General features: G+C 31.3%; 1 protein-coding gene across 1 annotated transcript in view; it reads left to right on the top strand.

Moving 5' to 3' along the window:
• The window catches only part of NLG-4 (neuroligin 4), a 165025-nt gene that overhangs the window by 90687 nt on the left and 51379 nt on the right, over nt 1-22959 (top strand). Inside the window, exons 5-7 of the mRNA XM_018537757.1 lie at nt 96-303; nt 1223-1477; nt 16898-17052. Coding sequence (XP_018393259.1) covers nt 96-303; nt 1223-1477; nt 16898-17052 — 618 coding nt within the window. The remainder of the gene's footprint in view (nt 1-95; nt 304-1222; nt 1478-16897; nt 17053-22959) is intronic.

The raw sequence follows: 22959 nt of genomic DNA on the forward strand, positions 1-22959 counted from the left end.
TTAAAATATTATACATTAGAAACAAATTGTACTATTTAAATTATTAGATAAAGTTATAAACTTTAAACTATTAAAATTGTGATGTTTAATTTTAGCCCTCTCCCAAAGAAAGCTGAACACGGCGCACCAATTACGAGCAACAATAAATATGATTTATTATTCGGCGTGACAACAAGTGAGGCTTTATGGAAGTTTGCGGAAAAAGATGTTCTACAAGGATTTGAAGGAGAAAGAAGAGACAGAATCATCCGTACATATGTGAGAAATGCATACGTCTATCATCTCACAGAAATATTTTATACAGTAAGTCATTGTCCTTTATTGAACCAATTGAATAATAATGAATTTCATATGACAATAGCTATAATACAATGATCTTTTTTCCGATTTTTAAAACTAATTCAAAATTCTTATTTGATATAAAAATATGATATTTGATATGTTTCTATATCTAAAATCTGAATTTAAAATCATGTCCCTATATAATACAAAGAAATCTTCGAAAACTAGAAAATAGCAATTTTCAAAAAGTAAAAATAAATTATATTTATTACTAACACAGTATATGACATGCCACGCATATTTGCGGCGCGTACATCGTTGCATACGCGCGGAATTTATCGCGGGACGTAATTGTTACGTTTCACACAACGATTGAATTGCGAACATTGCGTTTTGTCCAAATACACCGACAATGCAATTTCATTTGGCCGGCGCGTTATCGGTCCACGCAGAAGCCATGCAGGTCGGGCATTACTTAATAATTACAGCCAATTAAATAATTATGACTGCAACAATATATTTTTACGAGCGCCAATAGCGGATAAATGCTCTTGAATGCATTCCTGATACAACGATAAGGGAAAATACAAATCTGATATTGTATGCAAAACTCGTGAGAGCTTTATTTTAACAATTTTTTAGTTAGTATATAATTGAAAATTATTTTAAAGAAACAATTCGATTTCAGTTAAATTATTTTTCAATCTCTCTATTTCATTTTTACTTAAACGTACACCACCGCTGAAAGTTTTCTCTCGATACACTCTTCAGAAATACGTTATTTATTAAAGATATACTATATATATTTTCGACAATGCTCATTTAAACAATTAAAAAATACAATTATGTCTCAGCGATAAAACAAAAAAATTATTGTTAAACGTTAATTTTCTAGTAATCTACTTGTTACGTAAACGAAAAACTTGGAATTCCTTTTCAGGTAGTGAATGAATATACTGACTGGGAGCGAACAGTTCAGCACCCCGTCAATACAAAAGATGCGTGTGTGCAGGCATTGAGCGATGCACAATTCGTGGCGCCGCTTGTACAAACCGGAGATCTCTTCACCTTGAGACACACTAAGAAACCAAACAATCCTCATATTGCACCGATTCTCGATAGCGAGGAAGAACCCATGCCTAAGACTTACTTTTATGTGTTCGACTATCAAATGAAAGACGGCGATTATCCTCAGGTAAGTAAAACTAACAAAAAATGAAATTATGATTTCATAATCATGCGTGTGATCAAAAATTAAAAATTTGCCACATAATATTTATAAATAAATTTAAAATCCTGTTTATAATTACATTTTCGTAGAAGGCCTCAGTTAAAATCAATTTTGACGTGATATGATCTAATAAATAAATAAATAAATCTTAAGACTTGATTTATTTATTTATATTACATTATATTTACAATTGCAATTTACGAGTAATTAAGATTTATATAATGACTGCAAGTGAGAAAGAATCATAACTATGATTTATGCTATTTTGCATTTTATAAAATCAATTACATTCTTATGTGTTGCTCAGAACATAATTCAAAAATTTTAACTCTCAGTATACATAACAAAATCAATAGCGTAAAATTCTACGTTCAACACACTATAACGAGTATTTGATGAGTTAACTAATTTTCGGGTAACACCGTCCAATTATGGATTTATTTCACTTTTGTTCTGTATCCTTCAATCGTGGCTCGTTAAAATGATAATGCTTTTCGCTCCCATGGGTGCTTAGCTTCATTAACTGCAACCCGCTGCAAGGATGCAAGTTTAGCAAAGGCAATTATTCGTTTGTTGGTGACGCTGAATATTCTCATGTAACCGCGTGATGACTGTTTTCCTTCTGTCTCTCTGCCATCGTCCATTCGCTATTGCTGTTCAAATTATCGGCTTGTTTACGTTCAATTATGCACAGATTACATTATATGCATGGTGTTATATTATTGTTCACCGTGATGTGCCACGACGCCTCTCATTATCAGTATGAACTCAGACTCTTTCTGACAAAATTCGAATATGTATAATATACGTATTATGGTTTATACATTATTTTCATATAATAATATCTTGTAATCAACGTTTCACGTAATTTTTTTTTACAAATTATTTCTTAAAATATAAAATTAATTTCAAAAATTTGATTAGACATTTAATTAATAGATAACATCATGTTAAACGATACAATCTTTTGAATAAGAAAAGATAAAAAAGATTAAAAAATTTTGAAACAACGACTATTGATTTAAACAATTTTTTAAATAAAAATTATTCGATTATATTTCATAAAAATGAATTATTTTATTTATTTTCTCTACCTTATTATATCTTTATTGTATCATTTATTGTAATATAAAAAAGATAAAAATTGCAATTAATTAATGAAGAAATAAAAGTGACACTACAAATTTTGAATTTATTTCAAAAGTTCTTTTCCACTTAAATTTGATGCGCAGAAATTCCATTAGATCAATAATTGATGAACGAGTGGTCGATTAGATGACAGTATATGTGAGAGACTCTACAGTTTCCAGAGAAATTCCGTTGAGTAAATATGTACGGAAATCGCACCGCGTCGGTAGAATAATCAGTCGAATCGCGGGACTATCGTGCTGCCTTCCGTTGTTTGTGATGCTGTCCCAACCTGGTGGCATCTAACATTCTGCCTTTATCTCGCGGTACGTGTCTCCTCTGTTGTTTGCTATCGTAAAACAGATAGAATCCTTCTCTACTCGGTTGCATCCATAATTACTCTGAATAAACAGTTACAGGTTGCCAACATTTCGTCCATTTCACTCGCAATTATGCTCGTACATTAATTATTGATTCAGTCAGTATCCTTTTCTACCCAGAATGTGTTTCATCAGAATGCGTATGCAGTCATTTACGCTTACTACACGTATTATCAACGGAACAATTATTTTGTTCAATTATTTTGAAATATATATTTTACTTTGGAGAGAGTGATAAGCAGCACGTTCTTGTGCAATATAGGACAATTGATATCTCTTCTCTTCGAGTTAAAATATACTCCGTTTATTTTATTATATTTAATTTGTATCTTTCCATCAGCAATGTATCTCTCTTTTGTTCAAATAAATTTAACTTCCTGGTTTATACATTGGCCCCAGAATGATTTGTTTGCTTAAAATAATTATTATATACTTTATTTGTTTAATCCAAGATAAATTGAACAAAAATAAATTGAATTAAAAAAACAACAAATCTCGTTACTCTTAATTTGATAATTAATATTTGTAAAAAGTAATACAAATGCAAAGCAAAAGTAAATAGTCTTTTTTTATAGCATTTTTTACGAACCGTATTTTATTAGCTTATTTAACATTGTGAAATTCAAAGCGTTTATTAGGCATATACTTTTTATTAGGCATGGAAATAACAAATACACATTCGTTTTTATCATACGACGATTACGTTTTTTAGTTACGAATGAATACCTTGAGACAAGACAAGACACACTACATATCCTACTTTAGAATAGAAAGATTCAATTTACGATGGAACAGGCGCATGTACGTCGAATATTGATAATAAGAACGCCATCGCGTCATTTGCAGTCGATGCGCTTCTCATGACAGCCATTACGAAGTACGAACCCAGTTCTATTTCAATTTACGTTAAAATTATTTGCAGAGCTAATCAGTTTATCTGTTTTTCTCCCACTCTTTCATCCCCTATAAATTTTTTAAATTATATATTAAATGCTTTTTATCGTTCAATAAATATAAATTGTGAGAAAGCGAGATTATTATTGCGATAGATTAAGAGTAACTTTATATAATGCTTTTTTACAAATAGCTTGTAAAAAAGCACCATGTATTTTAAAATATATGTAATTATTATATTTATATTATGTTCATTAAACTATAAACTGTTTTTTTTTGTGTTATCAATTAATCAATAAAATTAAAATAGTTTAATTTTACAAGCTGCTTGTATCGTACATCTGCTAGCTTTTTTTTTTTATAAAAATGTATGAACAACAAATAGCTTTTACTAACAAGAAAAAATGCCAGATAATTTAAAAAATTATGATGAATTATATTACATAATCACATTTATTGTACAAGTTGAACAAACGTGCAAAGCAAAATTGAGAAAAAGTTTTATATGCTATTATACATTGTAATAAAAAGAACATCGTATATAAACCTCGCTTCGCTATCGTTATTATAATATACAAACGAAATTCGTTAGTTTGTCAAGCTTACTTTTTAATAATTTGTTTTAGTAATTGAGGCTGATAATGTCATTTGAAGAATAATCTGATGTTCAGACAAGAATTTAAAAAAGAAGATCTTTGACCAATTAGATGGCCATGTTACGTTTTTGGGATTGATTCGTATTCATAGTTCGTTCATAATCGTATGGCGGTCGCGTACATAGGCCAAAGGACGAGACGGTTTCGTCGATGTGTGAGCAGCACGAAATATTCCAGTCATGTCACGCGCACCACATGCACGGCAACACGCCACCGCGTTTGTTCACAATACAATTTCCCTACTTTTTCACATTCGCCAGCAATACCTTGTCTTGCAGGCAGGCATCTTTCCATTCTCTTTACACTTATTCCTTACTCTGCCTGTGAAAACCGATTTTCCAATAGTTCAAAACCACATCATATTAGATAGTTGAATATTTCAAAAAGTCTGTAATAAGAATTTATAAAGAGTCTTATTTCAGATGACTTTATTTAACAAATAAAAGTTACTGTAAAATTTACTTTTAAAAATCGATTAAAAAATTTTTCTGTCGTCTTATCGATCTTTCAAAACTTAACAAATTTATATAATTTATGTTTTAGAAAGATAATTAATAATTAATCCATAGAAGAGTAATACTATACATGATCAGGAATACGAATCATCTTGTATAATTTTTTAAGATACGAAAAGATTAAATGATGTTTAATTCGCATGCATAATGAAATCTAATATAAAATAGAAAAAAAAAATTAGTAGTAAAGTCATTTCTGCATTTTCTTTTTGCATAAGAATAAAAAAAACAAAGAGATTAGAAAAGACGAGAATCAGTTTCTCACGAATTCGTAAATAAACTCTCACGATAGCAACTTGTAATCTATCGGTAAAGTGAAAACAGACATTGCGGGCGGGTCGCAATCGATCCTACCAGGACGAACGAAATTCATCCCGAGGATCGTTGGGGGATTTGTAAGGACCCATCGATACGCAGAGGATTTGCGAAGCCGACGTTCAAAATCTATCAGTACGTGCGCCACCTCGTCCATTCCAGGACGCTAGGCTCCTCACGAATCCTTTTAAAATGTTCTCTCGTGCTGTAATTCGATCGAAGACGATTTCCTTCAAAGCAGGATTCGTTCACCGCGAAAAAAAAAATTTTGCGTAAACCTTCGACGCTGATCGTCGCCAAAACGATCAGTAATTCGATAGAAGGTCGTATTCCACAGTAATGTCAGATCGGAATAATGTAACAAATTCTATAAACAATTGCTCTCTTCACAAAATGTTAAAGGTAAATTGTGTTAAAGGTAAATCTCTGCTTTCACAACAGTAATCACTTGGCTTTTTTTATAAATTTAATGCACATGTAATCGTATAATTAGTATCAATGTTTTAATTCGTTTGAAGATGATTGATATGTTGATGAAGAAGAAAAAAGACTAAATAAAAACGAAACTAGAAAAATCTTTCCGTGTCGAATCAGGGTTTCTATTGCGCCACTCGTCGTGATTGCTATTTCTCCATCTCGCACGAGGAAAATGAGAATACGACCCCGCTTTGCAGTTCTCTCTTCCATCGTTTGTCCAAAGAGAGGCTGATAGGAGAGAAAAAAAGAAACGAGAATAGGTGAAGAGTGCGAGGGAAAGCAACTGCAAGTTGGAAAAAGGCATTACGAGAAAATTTGCCCTCAAAACCCTGCGCATGCCGCAAAATATATCCTTTCTTCTTTTAGAAAATCTTTAAATAAAATCTTCTGTTAGGAATGCCTAAGGAATGATTTAAATAGTCACTCAATCAAGTAAAAAATAATTTACATTACTTTATATCTTAATTTTTTAATGAAATGTAACGAATGTTATTTCTCCCATTTTGTATATTTTTTTCCTAGAGAACTTAATTAATTCTACATTTAAAATATAATTTAACTTAAATATAAGAACTGAAAATTGATTAAAATATTTAATTTACAACGCAAATATAAATAGAAACACTACGTCAAAATATACATTTCACATTACCAGGATTTTATAAAATGAACGATACTCCTTCCTCATTTCTTGTTTTAAACGAAGAAGAGATATTATTTATCTCTAAAGCTGTCTCTCCTCCAATTTTCTTAAACTAAAATATACAATTTACAGTGCATTAGAGATCCTAATTCTAAGTTCCTCTTAAATTATGCTGTAATGGACGCGAAGAAACTAAAAGAAAGGATCGAGAAGACGATGATACAAATTATTTGATTAAAGCTCTCCGGTACACGATTTCGAAACCGGGCTTCTTCTACCTTCTACCCCTCTCGCGACAATCCTTTACCGGCTAATTGGGGAGTATCTTGTCTAATGAGCGAAGAAAGGAGGACAAAACGATACGAAACAAAACGCTGAGGGCTAACAAAAAATCTGAAACGGAGGCTTTGCGAGTCCCGCGTGGAGATTATCCGTTTTGTCCGATTTCTTTCTCTTTGTAATGCTTTGTTCTGAGAATTGTTCACCAACGGTAAACGTAACCTAGCCGAAAATCCATGACGTTTATCTCGAGCGTTTGTATAATTACGACGTTCTGAAACTGTGATAATAAATGGAAGCATATAAAATAAATCAAATAGTAAACATGCATTTGGTTGCACATATCGTAATTAATTTTAATTGCTCATTCGATCTACTTTAATAATGGGCGTAAAATTATTTGTTTATCGTAATACAACATATTGTTATCGAAAAGTGTAATAAAAGACGAAATAGTTTTAATTGTTGTGTTCGTGGCGTATTCATCTGTTTGTGTATAACTATTAAAATTAATAGTAATGATGAGAAATATTATACTTATAATGCAATCAAAATTTTCTAATTTCTAATTAATAGATTAAAATTAAAGAGAATACTTTAAATTTTATGTTATTTTTATAAAATAATTCAAATATAGAATTATATATACAAAGTTTTTATAAAATTACTGAATTAATTTAAAAAATTTAATTTTATTATAATACAATGTAAAGATACCTCTCTATCTTTATAAATTAACGTTACTTTTTTATTAATGATTAATTTGTAATAAATATTAAAATAATCATTAATAATTTTATTAATTATAATATTAAATATTAATAATTAATATTCATTAAAAAATTAAACTAATTTTAGAGAAAGAACATTATAAAGTAATTTTTGAATTATTTGAATAACTTATAATTAAATATGTTTAATATGTAGTAGTATTCTATTCTAGCAGTATATTTATATGTATAATATGATATAATAGTAGAGTACGAAGAAAAATTTTACTTTTGGCTGTTTTTCCTAGAGCACAGATATATGCCGGATTTTCTAATATCTCTCGGAGATTTTTTCATTTCGTTATATGTACAGACACGCGCTGCTTGTAGCACATAGAACGCATTGCCGCAATAAAATATTCATCGCAAAGTTTACGGCTGTCAGCTGTCGTAGTCGTAGAGCATGGTTAACACGAAACGGCTTAATATTCGCACCCGCTAAAGCGCAATTAAATTATTTGTTCCCCTAAAATATGCACCGTTGCGCTGGTTATGCATGCGCTTTTCGCGTGAATACTCACACGCAACAGGTATTTATGAATGCGATTTAGAAAAATGTTCACCGATAGGTACCTTGTAGTGCTATATGATTTATGCTCTCTCATTTGTCGACTGCCATCAATAGTACACATATGAAATTGCATCAATTTTGTGTGAAACACAAGTCGTATCTTCTTCAAGGTTAAGTTGAAATAATAATATAAGAAGATAATAAGTAGAGAATAAATTTTGTTTGATATGAATATAACAATAGATAAGTAAAAATCAAGCGTATAATTGTGCGTTGTAATTGTACGCATAAATTAAAATTCATACTATAGTAATATTATTAATTTAAAATACGGGATTTTGTTTATATTTTATTTCAAAGCTGTAAAAAATTATTCGTTATTTCACTTTTGTAATTATCGATGCGTTTATATCGTTTGAAAAATTTGTTATAATTTTGCATATTTTTAGAATGTTTTTTCTTTTAGTGCTATTCAAAAAAATTTTAAAGATATTGATTATTTTAATCCTAAAATGTTAAAGAGTAATGAAATATAATTTCTCTAATTCGTACAATAGAATTAATGAATATATCTTATCTTTGTGATATACAATTTTAACAGATTGATATATTTGTAATAGCTTTCACAAATAAACTCTTTCAAGTTTTATTAAAGCGCTTAAAGATTAAATAGCGGATGCTTACGGATCTTCATGTTATGATAAAGCAAAAGAAGGCTGTATGTCGGTCGTCGAGAAACAGCCGCCAAATAGACGCGCTTTCAAACGGATGGCGCCATTTGGCGGAAAAAGCTTCGCCGTTTTATGGCGGATGCCTGACAATTTGCATGCTCGTTCTTCCTAGTTTTGACGGGCAAACGAGCGTCGAAACGCGCTCGTAAGCTTAGTCACAAAACGCAAGCAAGTTTGCGATCGTGAACTACTACAGTCGCTCCAGTCCAAATGGCCGAGAAAAGTGCGAAACGGCTATCAGGATTAGTCAACCATCACCGGTGGTGAATAATGATCAATTTTATCGATGCGATGGGAGAAACATACATAAAAATTTATGCTTCAGATTTCTTCATTTTTTTTTATGCGACCGATATTATGAACGAGTATAGCTATTTAAAACCTTCTGATCTTACTTTCACAGTCATGCACCTATTCTGTTAAATTTTTAATTATTTAATACTGAGAAAATAGAACATTTCGTTGCAATAAATAACTTCTTATAGACGAAGCATTACCTGTGATTGTATAAACAGCGATAAACTTGTCTCTTTATTTCTCTGTTTCTGATATTCTGATTTAATTCTAAAGTAGAATTAATAAGTACGTAAATAAGAATTATTTACAAGTGTATATTGTATAGAGATGCAGCTTTTGTTCGTTTATTACATCTGATGTATTTTGTCGGCGCATGCGCGCGATTTCATACGACGCGGAAATAATAGCCAATAGAAACAATACCCTCCATTCCGATCAGACTGTGCTTGATCCGCGTCTGAGTCGCCATTGTACCTCGGGGAACACAAGGATGGAAGTCGATCGCATTTTCGCCTGTTCGCTGGAAATTGCTGCGATCGTTCCACGACGAAAAATTCGTACTGTCCAACTTTTTCCATTTAAATTTAAATCCACACGCATACGTTTGAGAAGAAATAATCATCTATACCTATGTCTGAAAAATCGATGTCAATTTCGCGATAATTCTTTAAAATGTCGTCGATAATCGTCTTATTTCTGTTTTTTAGTATGCAAACGAACTGAAAAATATTGTTTCTTCAAAAAATAAAACAATATTTATGTATAAAATTAATAACTTTCACTTAAATAAGATTTCTATTTTCTTTAAATGTACATTTGGTAACATTTGTTAGTTAAAAAGTTAATAAAAAATTTAACTTCTATCAATGCTTTTCCATGATTAGAATATTTCTGACATAAATTATTCCTATGTCAAAACTTCATCAAAAACGTGAAAATATGAATGAGACTAAATTTTATTCATTAATACACACACACCAATCATCGGGAATGGACTACCAAACGTCAGTAAGCGACCACCAAACGAATGCTTACAGCCATTATTCCATTTGCAGTCTGCAAAGCCGAGTTTTAGATATGGGGGGGGGGCTAACTTCACGCGCGTTCTTCTTTTTTTGACATTTCTCATTATATCTTTGACTACCAAACGTCCGGAATGGACTACCAAACACCACCAAACGACCACCAAACGAATGGTAATTTTTAGATTTGCAATAGTGGGGGGGCCAACTTCACATAGCTGCATATAACTACTAAAATATAAAAAATTTTGACTTTTGTCATTTATATAGTAGTTCTTTTCTAAATAGAATTAATTTTAGCTTATAATTTATAATCAAGGTACAAAAGCAGATATAAAATTAATGACAAAAACTAAGGTTAATAACAATGACTTTTTACGAGGACATCTCATCTTTCTAAGAATTACATCATATTGAATTGATTCTTTTTGAAAAATGGCAGGCATTAAAACAGGTGGAAACATCGACATTTTTGAAGAAAATAGGACCGCCCAGTTAATAATTGACGTTCCAAATGGAGCACATAGTTATGCGCACGGTTGTCCGCATACCAAAGGGAACGTGATGTATTACGTCAGAACGCTATTGTCACGTTATTACTCGTGTAGCTACTGTCACAACGTTACAGCGTTATCTCGTCAGCCAGCGAGATTACGATATGATAAATTAATCAAAATTAGAGCGAATGTTAATTAGCGGTCGGAATGCTTGTACACAATGCTTTTGTATGTTCTTCAATATTTAATTATAATCCCGTTCATTCACTCTCTCAATCTGAACTGTAAGACTAATTGCGCCAACTCTTTAAGGTCTACATTACAAAGGATTACACGTTTCTATTCTTGTTTTAGAGATTTAAGATTTAGTCTAAATAAATCGTATTACAAGTAATTTTTAAACGTATTTAAAAACACATGTTAGTATATTATTTTAGCTATGACAAATAATAATATAAAACAGTATAATTTACTTGACATACATACATGTATCTGTATAATAATCTTAATATACATATAAAACTGTATAAAAAGAATATATAATACCTTTTTACTCATTTTGTTTAGCATTTACTGAATCTTTTCTTTGTAATTATTTTTGTATTATTTATAAAGCATATAATGCTATGCCAAAGTGAGTTAGCCAAGTATCTTTCATAGTTCCATGGAAAAAAATCTTATTACTGTGCACTTCAAATACTTTATACGTCACTAGAAGCGCAATTAAATCACGTTTTATGAATTACGTTTCATAAATAAAGCATCTCTTAAATAACTATCTTTCTGGATACATATTAATTTAATTTCTAAAGGAGAAATTAAAACTTGCAAAGTTATACGAAAATAAATGAAGTAATTCAAGCTCAACAACATTAAAACGTCTAGCACTAAATATAGTACAAATTGAAAGAATCATCTATATTTAATGTTTATAAAGTAATAATACAAAATCAACTTCTCTCTCACTTAAGTTTAATACTATCCGGAAGTATTTGACGTCTTTAAAATTGTGAAGTAATTGAGAGATGAAAGTATCAGATTTTTACTATTTTACTTGTGTAAATGCACAATTAGCTTACAAATTATATTAATCGCGATAAAAACTTTTAACAGCCAACAATTCTCGTTGCTATCAGTACAAACGTTGACGTTATTTTCGACGATGCCTCGTATTGTCCCTTCTTACGACGACACGGTTTAACCGAAGCACGAATTGAAATTTGCCAGCATCTGCGGAATGTCAGGAATGCCATCGTGATCCTGTCGGTACCCACGAACTGAGAAGGTTGAGGTAAAGGTAAAGCGAAAAGGCGGGTCCAATCGCGTCAACGAGATTACATCGTAGAATTTCATGCTCTCTCGTATTACCAAAATCTCTTCCCACGTTTTCGCTTACAGTCGCTTTATATGACTGAGAATATCATATCAAGTACAAAATATCCAAATGCTCGCGTAATTACAAAGATTTTGGAATAATTATGTTAAGTAAAAACTGTCCAGTATCAAACAGAAATATCTGAATAATTATAAAAATTTTAGAGGATGATGAAAGAAGTAAATTTTGATTATAAACATAAATAATTAAATAAATATAAAATATTTTCTCTCGCGTGTGTGTGCGCAGTCGTGCTCCACATATGCTGTCACTATTCACTTTCTTTTCTTTCTTATAATCTACACATTATACTTTTTTCTGTTTGTTAATTGTTTAATAAAAATATTCTATTTTAGAATATAAACACTTATATCTTTATCATCTTTTGAAGAAACCATCAATATACAAAATTAAGTCAAAGAAACGAAATTGGAGACTTTTGAAAAGCACGTTAGAAAAGTCATGAATTTATTAGTCGTTATAACCGAATTGTCAAACGACACGTTGGCTAAGATGCGCAAGAAGGCCTGCGAAGTCACTCGACACGACGCAGGCGTCCCGTAATCCTTGTCGACGTCGCTTCATAGCTGTTAAGACCGACGATGTTACAAAGACGGCGTAATGTGGCTCGGGAGTCGCTCTTCAACCAAGACGCGGCATTAACAGCGCATTTCTTGCGCGTCTGCGAACTCGTCGAATTAGAGCGAGTGACTTTTACGCGACGATTCTGCACGCATAATACGAAAATGCGGAAGGATGTTCTGCGTCAAGCAACCTATTAGACAAATTTAAGTAACAAACACCAGCAATGAGGAGGAATTTCAAATATTTTAATATTCTCAACGGAAAATTAATAATGAGTTGACAACCAAGTGTAAATGAGTAAAGAAAATAAAAAATTTAGTTATATTATATATGTATGTATAGGTACAGATTTAAAAAAAATAATTTTAGACTACCTCTTTCTTCTCTCAACAAAATAATTACAAGAATATACACATATTTAAAAAATATCCTTCTAGAATATAACTTTCCTGATCATATCTTTTTTACAATAATTATACAATTATTTCCTTATATGTATAAAAGCTAATAGAAATAAAGTAAATCAGGTACAACATGTAGGTGATGATAGGAAAATTATACACACATATTTAAAAAATAATTATTTGCAATAATAATATCTCGTGTTTAGGATTTATATAATCGAAAATTTTCCTTTGCCCGATTTGAGAAAACAAAGACGAAATGGCCGTGTTTCGAAAAATCGTTAGTGTTACGTGCAAGTGGAGTTTTAATAAATGAAGAGCAGCAGAACTAGCGTTTTCTCTCGTTCAACATTTAACCGATCTCCCTTTTCGCCTTTGTCGCATCGGCCCTTCTCGCGGAATTGTTTTTCCCCATTTCACGGTTACATCTCTGCTAAAGTTGTAGCAGCGTGGATCAGCAAAACTCAAAGCATTCTCCTATATCGACAATGCCTCCCTTTCTCTCTTTTCTTTGTCCGAGAAGAATCTGAGAGAGAGAATAATATCTTTTTATAAAAGTCAGGATAGCAGTGGACTCAACGATAGTTGTTTGCATTCGTGAATGTCAAACACCAGAAGTTACAAAAATGTATATGTTCGAAGAAACTTTCCATAGTCTTCTTTAGAATAAAACTATAGCTTTTTTACAATAATTATATATATATACATATATACTATACTATATATGTTTATTATTCAGTCTGATTTAAGATTAACAATTTTTTTTAATTTTTATTAGACTTATGTATTCTAGATCTTTATATTTTAATAGCATATAAATAATAATAAATTTTTATTAATATTTAATTTATTCATTGAAAAAATGTTATTATTTTTTAACGAAGAAAATATATACAATTTATAAGATAACTTTAAGTTTAGATGGTTTATTAATTTATATTTTACTTCAGTTATTTTTATGATTAATAAAAATTCAAGTATATATGAGAGAAGATTTTCTTATATTTTATTATATTTACTTAAATATAGTTTTTATTTCCTATCATACTATAACTCTAAAACTTTAATTTTTAAAAATCAAAGATTCCTGCTAAATACATTTCATTCGTATACTTTTGAAAAATACAAAATAATTTTGATCATTCTTTCTGGTTCATTAAACCAGTTCTTTTAACGTTTCGTGACACTTGTGGATTATCCAGCGAGGTCCTCGGAAATTTTCCCGCAGAGAACAATGTCCAAGTCAAAAGTGATACTGTACAGGTGAATTCGCCTTTTCCTCGCGAGCGAAAATACCGTAAGCTAGATAAAGCTAAGAGTATGACAGTAAAAACGGTAACATTCCCTATCCTGGTATACTCTATGTTTTTACTAAATTCACATTATTCAACAAAAATGTTTTCATTATGGTTTTTGAAATTGCACGAAAAGACAAAAGCGCGCAAGAAAATGTTTAAACATTTTTACTTTTAATATTAATACAATTTAACTGGTCAAACATAATTTAACGACTTATTAGAAAAGCTAGAAGCCATTTTGATAAATTATTTTAAGAACAAATTAGCTTACATTGACAGCACTTTGTTCCTGAGTGAGTCAATAATTATTCTTTAATCAACATATGTATACGATTTGCACAAAAATATTTTTAGTCACCAAGATTATTGCCTTGATCGAATATAGCCTTCTTTACTTATTTGTATAGGAAATTTCTCAGTTAACTTTTTATAATTTTTTTGTAATCTCTTTAATGTTAGATATATAACGTAAACTTGAATAATTGAAAGAAATTTGGTGCTAACAACATTGTTTATCTACCGTTTATGTATAAAATTTGTCTTCCATTTGTGACGTTAAATTGAAATTGCTCGGTCATTGCACTCGCAACTGCGATTGTCGATGCCAAACACGCCGGAAGTCGACTTTATGGCAGCTGAGCGTGCGCGCATACGGTGGACGAACCTCAGGTCGAAAAGAGGAGCGAAATTGGAGCGAAAAAAGAACTGCAGAATAAAAACTAAAAGTTACGGGACGGCCGCGAGACCTGTGCCAAAAAGGGTTGAAAGCGCGACGTGAACGCGCTCTATTCTCTTTCTATCCGCTCCTTTCTTTTTTCGTTTTAATTTCACGCCCGCGCCAATTTTCGGGCTTTTCGCAAGCGCGGGAGGTCATCGGCGTCGATTTATTATGTCACGCGAAAAGGCCAGACAAATCGCTGAAAATCCATTCTCAAAGAAGATCGGGGCAGTCGCCATTTATACCTCGAGCTCAACAAATGCTCGAGTAATAAGAACAAGATGTGGCCATTACACTTGATCACTATCGAATAGAATATTGAATATTCCGTAATTCAATTTTATATGCCTTTATGGCCAATCTCATCATACTAAGCTCATTTTCAACAATTAAGAAAGAATTCTTTATGTGAACAATCGAATTGACCATAGGGAAGATCGAGCTCCGGTCTTAATCGGCGCATCGATCACTTCCTAGTAGCAGATCGCCCCAGTTCCTGGGCATACCTTAATGAAATTAATGGTATCAGTAGCAGTCGTACATTGCCGGTTAGCCAACGCTCTCGACAATGACGGAACCTAGTTGGCGAAACAACTTCGATAAAGCTCTGGATTCGTTCCGACAGTGACGAATACGTAACATGGACGTTTTGGATTTAGGTTTCTACGCGTTCCATATTTTACCTCCTTTCTTCATATACTTCTTTTTTCTTTTCTGCTCCTTTGTTTTTTTATTTTATTTTACATTGTTATTTTATATTATATTCCATTACTTTATACATTATTTTTTATTTTCATTGTATTCATCTTTGTATACCACTTTCCACATATTTTATTTATTATACGTATTATTTTATACTTTTTAATTTTTATATTTTGTTGCATACATTATTTGTCTTTTAAGAATTGAGAGTAAACCTTATTCTCTCTTGTTCTCTCTCTCTCTCTCTCTCTCTTTTCTGTTCTGATTATCATTTTCGCTCTTACCCTCGCTGTCTTTCTCTGTACTATTGAAGCATCTTAACTCGTTGCAGTACCGATTCGGAACTAAGCTCGTCTACTTGGTAAATGCCCTTTCGTGCGCCATTCGGCACGGACGTGTACGTACGTAATCGCCTTAGAATCGCCGATTCCATTTCAGTGCTTGCTGGAACAGATAGCTTCCTCGACACAGCGCTCTCAGAGATCGATTCCGGAGTCTGGTATCTCCAAATTTCTAGGTTTGGAAATCGATGAGTCTATGATATCTGGAAGATGTTTTACAATCACAAATTTTACGGATAATAATAATTTAGAATTTAGATCATATGCAGTACTTGATATCTTTAATTTCAATGATTATAGATTATGATCTATGTACTATATTAAAATATTTTAATGATTCTCAGATTATAATCTCCATCTACGAATCCAAGCTTTATCCAATTCAGACCGACGCGATGGTCGACCTTAACGCGTTTTAGCTATAGAACGTAATTCTCCGGTGAAAACGTCGGAGATATTGAAACGTGTCTGTGATGATCGAGCTTGCGGATAAGCTTGCACCAACGATGACAATTTATAAATCCCGACGGTATTAAGCGATAAATTTCTGATTTATAATCAACGCGATGTCCAATTAAAGCAGACCGAGAAAATGCTTCTATTTTTATCTATTGGCCACGTAATCAACGACGAGTGATGATTTCACCGTACGTTCTTCGTTTAAACTAATATTAACTGCCTCTTTTTATTCTGCAAACTTTTAAAACTATGTACAATACTTATGTATCATATAAATTGAAAAGTGTTTTTATCATTATACATATTTTGACGCATTTCGCACATATGTATAAAGTAGGCGATAAAGAACGTAGAAGTCTCGTAACTTTAATCTTGTTTTGTTTACAGAAGATGGGCTCGGTGCACGGCGAAGAGCTTCCATTCGTCTTCGGAGCTCCATTGTGGGTGGAGGGATTTGGCCATTTTCCGAAAAACTACACGAGACTGGAAATGGCACTCTCGGAGAGTATCATGCAGTATTTTGCGAACTTTGTGAAAACTGGGTAAGTGGATTATATAAAATTCCATCACACAATCTAATCGGTAGAACTTACAAGAGAACGTTTCGAAGTGTAAAATTCTGATTTTAATGAAACTTTCTATATATACAGGTTACGTAAACAGATGAATTTAGAAAATATCAATTGCAATCAATAAGTGATTTTAAGAGGTGAAATCACGATTTATATGTAAATCAGTTTTCAATTTTTATATTTCAAAAACTATTCGAGATATCAAAAAACGTTTTATACAAAAGTTTTATAGTAAAATTACTTCTGTTTATCTACATCATATAATCTATAATATTTTTAAAAAATAATTTTTTTAAATTTATATTTTCAAAATTATTTTTTATATTATTAATATACGTAGAAATAAATAGAAATAATTTTATTATAAAGCTTTATTAAACATTTTTGGATATCTCGAATAGTTTTTGAGATATAAAAGTTGAACGCTGCTCTATGATATAAGAAATAATTTCAAACCGTTTATTATTGGCCAAAACTGATTTTGTAAATTCATCTATTTGTGTAATCTAAATATATATTTGTAAAAAATTTTATTTAAATCAGAGTTTAATATTTCTATTAGTTCTCTTGTTAGTTTAAAACTTAAAGAAAAAGAGATTAAAGAATAAAGATATATGTACGTGTTTGAAGATTTTAGTGATTTGATGATGCAATAATTGCACACATGTTCCAAACGGCAACTTTATTCGCTATCATGACAATCTTGTATTTTTTCCAGCAACTCGAACGTTTATACTTACTCTAAAAGCGAATTTTAATTTCCACTTGCGAGCATTATTATGAAATCCGTCTTTTTTCTTTGAATTAATCGTACCTTGCATGCACCACTTGCGGAATCAATTTGTGATGGAAAAAAAACCACCGAAAAATCTAATTTTCCATATTCATGAATGACCAGAAAGTTCGCGTTGAAGTGTGGAAGAGGAGGGAATATGTTATAAACGTTACAGATAGGAAAAAATTGTCACGTCTGGTGAACAAAAATCTGAGTAAAAATCTTATAGTTAAAAATACTATATAATTAATTATAAAGGGATATAATAGATAAAAAAAAGCTTTTAATTGAAAATATAAAATATGAGAGAAAGGAATGAAGCAGAACTTAGAAGAATTAGAAAAGAAATTTCGTGTACAATATATTGTTCTTGTCATTTTTAACAATTTCAATAATACATTTTTGCGCAATATCGGAATCCACAAATATTTCGCCTCAACAAATACACATACACGCATATCATGCGTATTAGTAATGCCCCGAAAAACCTACGCTAGTAAATATTCAAAAAATATGTATGAAATATTCATAAGTGCAAACATAAATTCGTTCAAGTTTTGCGATCAATAACGTGTTTGTTTGCTAAAACTTTATTTTTATTGACAATCTGTTACTCTGATATAATATGCCCTGCATTTCTAACTGTTGGTTATAAAAAATATTAATTACTGAAATATACTGAAAATAATTAAATAACAGAATATCAACATCGTTAGCATGAATAGTGCTAATTTTACATATAATGGTGTTAATTTTAAAATTTATGAACTATATAAATTAATAGCATTTAATTATGATTAAGAATCATGAAATTTTTACAATTGGGAATTTAAAGTTTCTTGTTACTTGAAATCGTCTTTCCAAAATTTGATATTCTAAATTAGTAATCTCAAAAATTTGAAATGTTTTAAATCTAAATAAATATACAATAAGAGGATTCGATAATTTAAAAAATCTAAAATCAAAATAGTAGTAAAGTTCAACACAATCTGAAATTTGCTACTTTAAGAACTTATTCAGGATTATGTAGAAAATTGAACGAAGGGTGGTGCAAAAAAAAATCGCCCCCAGATATATTTGTTTTATCACACTGAGTTAACTCTCGTGTGTTTACGTGCTTACATATGAGTGTGTACGTGTACGTGACTCTCGAGGCCGCAAATGGAATATCGATGAAGGTGTGAGAAATATTTTACACAGTGAAAATTCTCAAGGCCTTGTCCTTATTTGAGAGCCATTGCGTCTCTTCGGAGACCAAGGAAATGGAACCTGTCTGCCACGCGAACATTCTTTCGCAAGAAGAGGAGAGACTGCATTTTTTCCAGAGTAAAAGTAATATCTTTAGAGGATAGTCTTTGACACTTGCTGTAGTGCTGACCGACCTAAGTTACTTAGATTAGAAAGTTTGTTCCGTTGCTTCTTTTTATACAAAATCAAACATAAACTAAAAAAACCGACTTAGAAGTGAATTTATTGAAATAAATTTAATTTTAACTTAAATTAAAAAAAATTTTTATTATTTTAGGAATCTGAAAGACTTATCGGTTTACATCAATTTAAACTATTCTATTATAAGAGTCTAAAAATATAAAAATCTAATACTTTGTTAATTATATAGATATAACTTAAGTCACATAACAATAGCAATTATAATAATAATAAAAATCAAAGAATAAAATTGATTGGTATAAATATTTGTAGAATATCTTCATCGGGAATATGCATTAACCGCGTGATGAAATACGATTATGTCGGGGATAGTTTGTATTCCCCGTATATCACATTCCTAACTATCGATTCGGTTCACACTCAAAAGACCTGGAACATCGATCTCTCTTGCCTGAATCGGCGATGCATCGTCGAAGCGAATTTCACGTTGCTTGGAGCGACGACGAGCATTGGAACATCGTCGGCTCGTTTCAACGCTGCTTTTGCATATTCATCGAAAGGACGAAGGGGTTAAACGAACTTTCGCATATGTCGCCAATAACTTCGTAGTTTCGCGGTAGACCCCCACACGTAGCTTAACTCCAGGGCAAGAGAGTGTGTCTGGGACAATGTGTATCGACACGCACGTGGTGTGTATTCGGAAACAGGCAGACGCGTACTATATATATACATGCTATATCGAGCATACTCATAGAGGTTTTTACCTGAAATTTCCTCGTGCACACACATTATACACCCACATACTCACACACGAAATATACAAAAGACAAGTACATTATTTAATTAAAATTAAAAGTATGAAATGATAATGTCATAAAAAATATAGTTGTGTACTTCAAGAATTATACATTAAAAAATATTTTCCCCTTTTTTGGAAAATTTAAATGTTTTAATTGTACTCAATTCAAATTTACTTTCGAAATAAGAGAACGATATATATTAGTAGTTTAATAAAAAAAAAGTAATGTTTCACGAAATACATGTATATGTTCACAAAGGTATTTTTTGTATATGTATTATTATATAAATTATATAAAGATATTAATTGAAATTAAACGTTGATAATTGTACAAATTCATAAAAAGGCATAATCATTTCTTTATTTTTGTCCATTGTGTTATTAATATAAGATAATACGAATGTAAGACAAAGCAGAAATATATATATCGTTTCGAAATTCTCCGTTACTAACATAACACCTTGCTAGGACATTCCGTATAAACGTCAACGCGCAAGCACACCCTGCACGCGATCACGCACGGAGCAATGTAGTTTGTCTCACGTAATTCCTGTGTGTACGTGACCACGTCTGAACTCGAAGCTCAAAATTACTCGCATTGTATTATACATGACAGTGGAGAAGCGTTGACACCACCAACCGATCCGATTGGTTAATACGTGACGTCTCGGAGTTCCTAGTTTATAGTTCGTAGTTACTGCTAAGTCGACGGATGTTAGCAAATCCATAGAAACGGAATATGTAGCTCAACCACAATATACCGCGGAATCTTCCTTTCGAATAAGTACTACGTTGTCACGTTTATGCATATAAATGAAAAAAATAACGTAATCAAATTCTGCCAGGAAGATGTGCACGAAACAAAAAATCGTAGAAATCTGTGGCGATTAAACGCACGTGAGTGCATCTCAAAACGACTAAATGGTTTTCCACCGTCCCTCGTTTGCTTTTAAAACGTTAAATAACGACGAGGAGAATAGAAGGATGCTCTCAGCGGTTTGAAAAAATGCGTGAGCAATGAAAACGACCCGGGGATTTCGTCCGCGCGTCGACCCGGATTATAAATCATCGCTCAAATGCTCATTTCGGCCGATGAACGCGGCAAATGTGATTCAAAATAAACATTAAAAACCCGTTTCCGCTTCGGAACCGCGTTCCATCGCACATTTTATCGGCCGCTGAAGTGATGGCACCGGGTGTACATGCATGTACGCGTAAAAAGCAAATTTGCAGGCGTCAGAGAAAATCCTTGCAAAATAATTCCCAATTTTACGCGTTATCATCATTCTCTCGTTCAACGTTATAATTAAATCCTTAAAAGACAAATGATCATCACTTTTCTTCACAGATATGAATTATATACTTTCCATCATCTGCAAAATCCATAAAATGTGTCAATGTCAATTATTAAATCCGTCAATTTTTGATAAATGTGACTACAGATTAAAACGATCCAATTTTGACGGTACAAATTTTAAAGAGTTAGTAAAACAATAATTTAACAAAAATTATAGAAATATAAAATTTTAATAAGCAAAACAAACATTTATAACCTTTAAATAAAATTAAACATTTTATCTATTTCATACTTTCCATAAAATATTTTAATACTGTATGTTGATATACTTATAAGATAGTATAATAATTAAAAAACTACATAGATACACTATAGTAATTAAAGAAAAATTAAAAAATTCTCTTTATTATATAAGTTTCGCGTAATACAAAAGATGTATCAAGTGCAGTTTTAATTTATATTTTTTATGTTATCATATCTTACAGATTTTCAGCGAGTCATTATTATAGAAAATAAAATATATTTTACGTTATTGAATAAATTTTTTTTAGATCTTTTAACAACTCATTTTTTATTTTAAATTAAATTTTATTCAAAATGTATTTGATATTACCTTAAAAATTCTTTTCCTACTCTTTTGTTTTTAGTTAGTTATATATAACAACATAAATTAAATTACAACCTGCTTAGAAACCGTCAAACCTTTGATATATCGACGATGCCTATGCCTTAGTAAAGAGAAAAAGTTTCTGGATTTCGAGTAAAGTTTGACGTTTCCAGACATAACACGTTTTGCGGAACAAAATGTCTCCCAGTGGGTTTTTGTGGAAAAGACTTTCAAACAAACTAATAGAGAAACGTCCAACGAGAAAGAACCAATTGCAACGTTGTTAGTTTATCGAATGTCACCACAAACAGAGGCATTTCTCCAAAATTGCATTTCCCGAAACGATAAAGTTACTTTCTGTCGCATGTGTTTTTATCACAAGTAAAAATTCACTACACACTTAGAATCTATCGACAAATAAGAGCTGAGATTAGATTATTGTCGCCAATATTACATCCAAGATTAATATCTCAAGTAACAAGATTTCGTCATTATGATAACGGTTTAAGGTCATTTTTCGTTATTTGACAACAGCGACTAAACAATGACATAAAATAAATGTAGTGTTTGTAATAATTTATCAATATCATAAATATATCATAAAATAACATATATTTCTTATCACAATTTTGTTATCATAAATATCACGTCCTTGTGGCTTATAGAATTTGATCTGCGACTTATGGTAATTCTACAATGTGCTCTTTGTTTCCTGTTTCTTGCTGTTTATCTCTTGCCACTCTTGCCTTTTTGACCAAAAGGCAACAAACAAACAGCAAGAAACAGGAAACAAAGAGCACATTGTAGAATTACCATTAAGATTTCGTTTTTAATGTCTTTAATGTTTGTAATTTTGGTGATACTATTGATTCACAATAAATGTTATATTGATGACATCTTGTTATTTGGGTTTTTATTGATAAAATAATCAAGATTTAATAAAATCTGAAAATCTAAAATACAATGTGGACTAGTAATTTAATGATAGAAAGAATTCCGAGAATTCGGGA

This window comes from Cyphomyrmex costatus, unplaced genomic scaffold (genome assembly GCF_001594065.2).
Source record: "Cyphomyrmex costatus isolate MS0001 unplaced genomic scaffold, Ccosl1.0 scaffold182, whole genome shotgun sequence".
Lineage (NCBI taxonomy): Eukaryota > Metazoa > Arthropoda > Insecta > Hymenoptera > Formicidae > Cyphomyrmex > Cyphomyrmex costatus.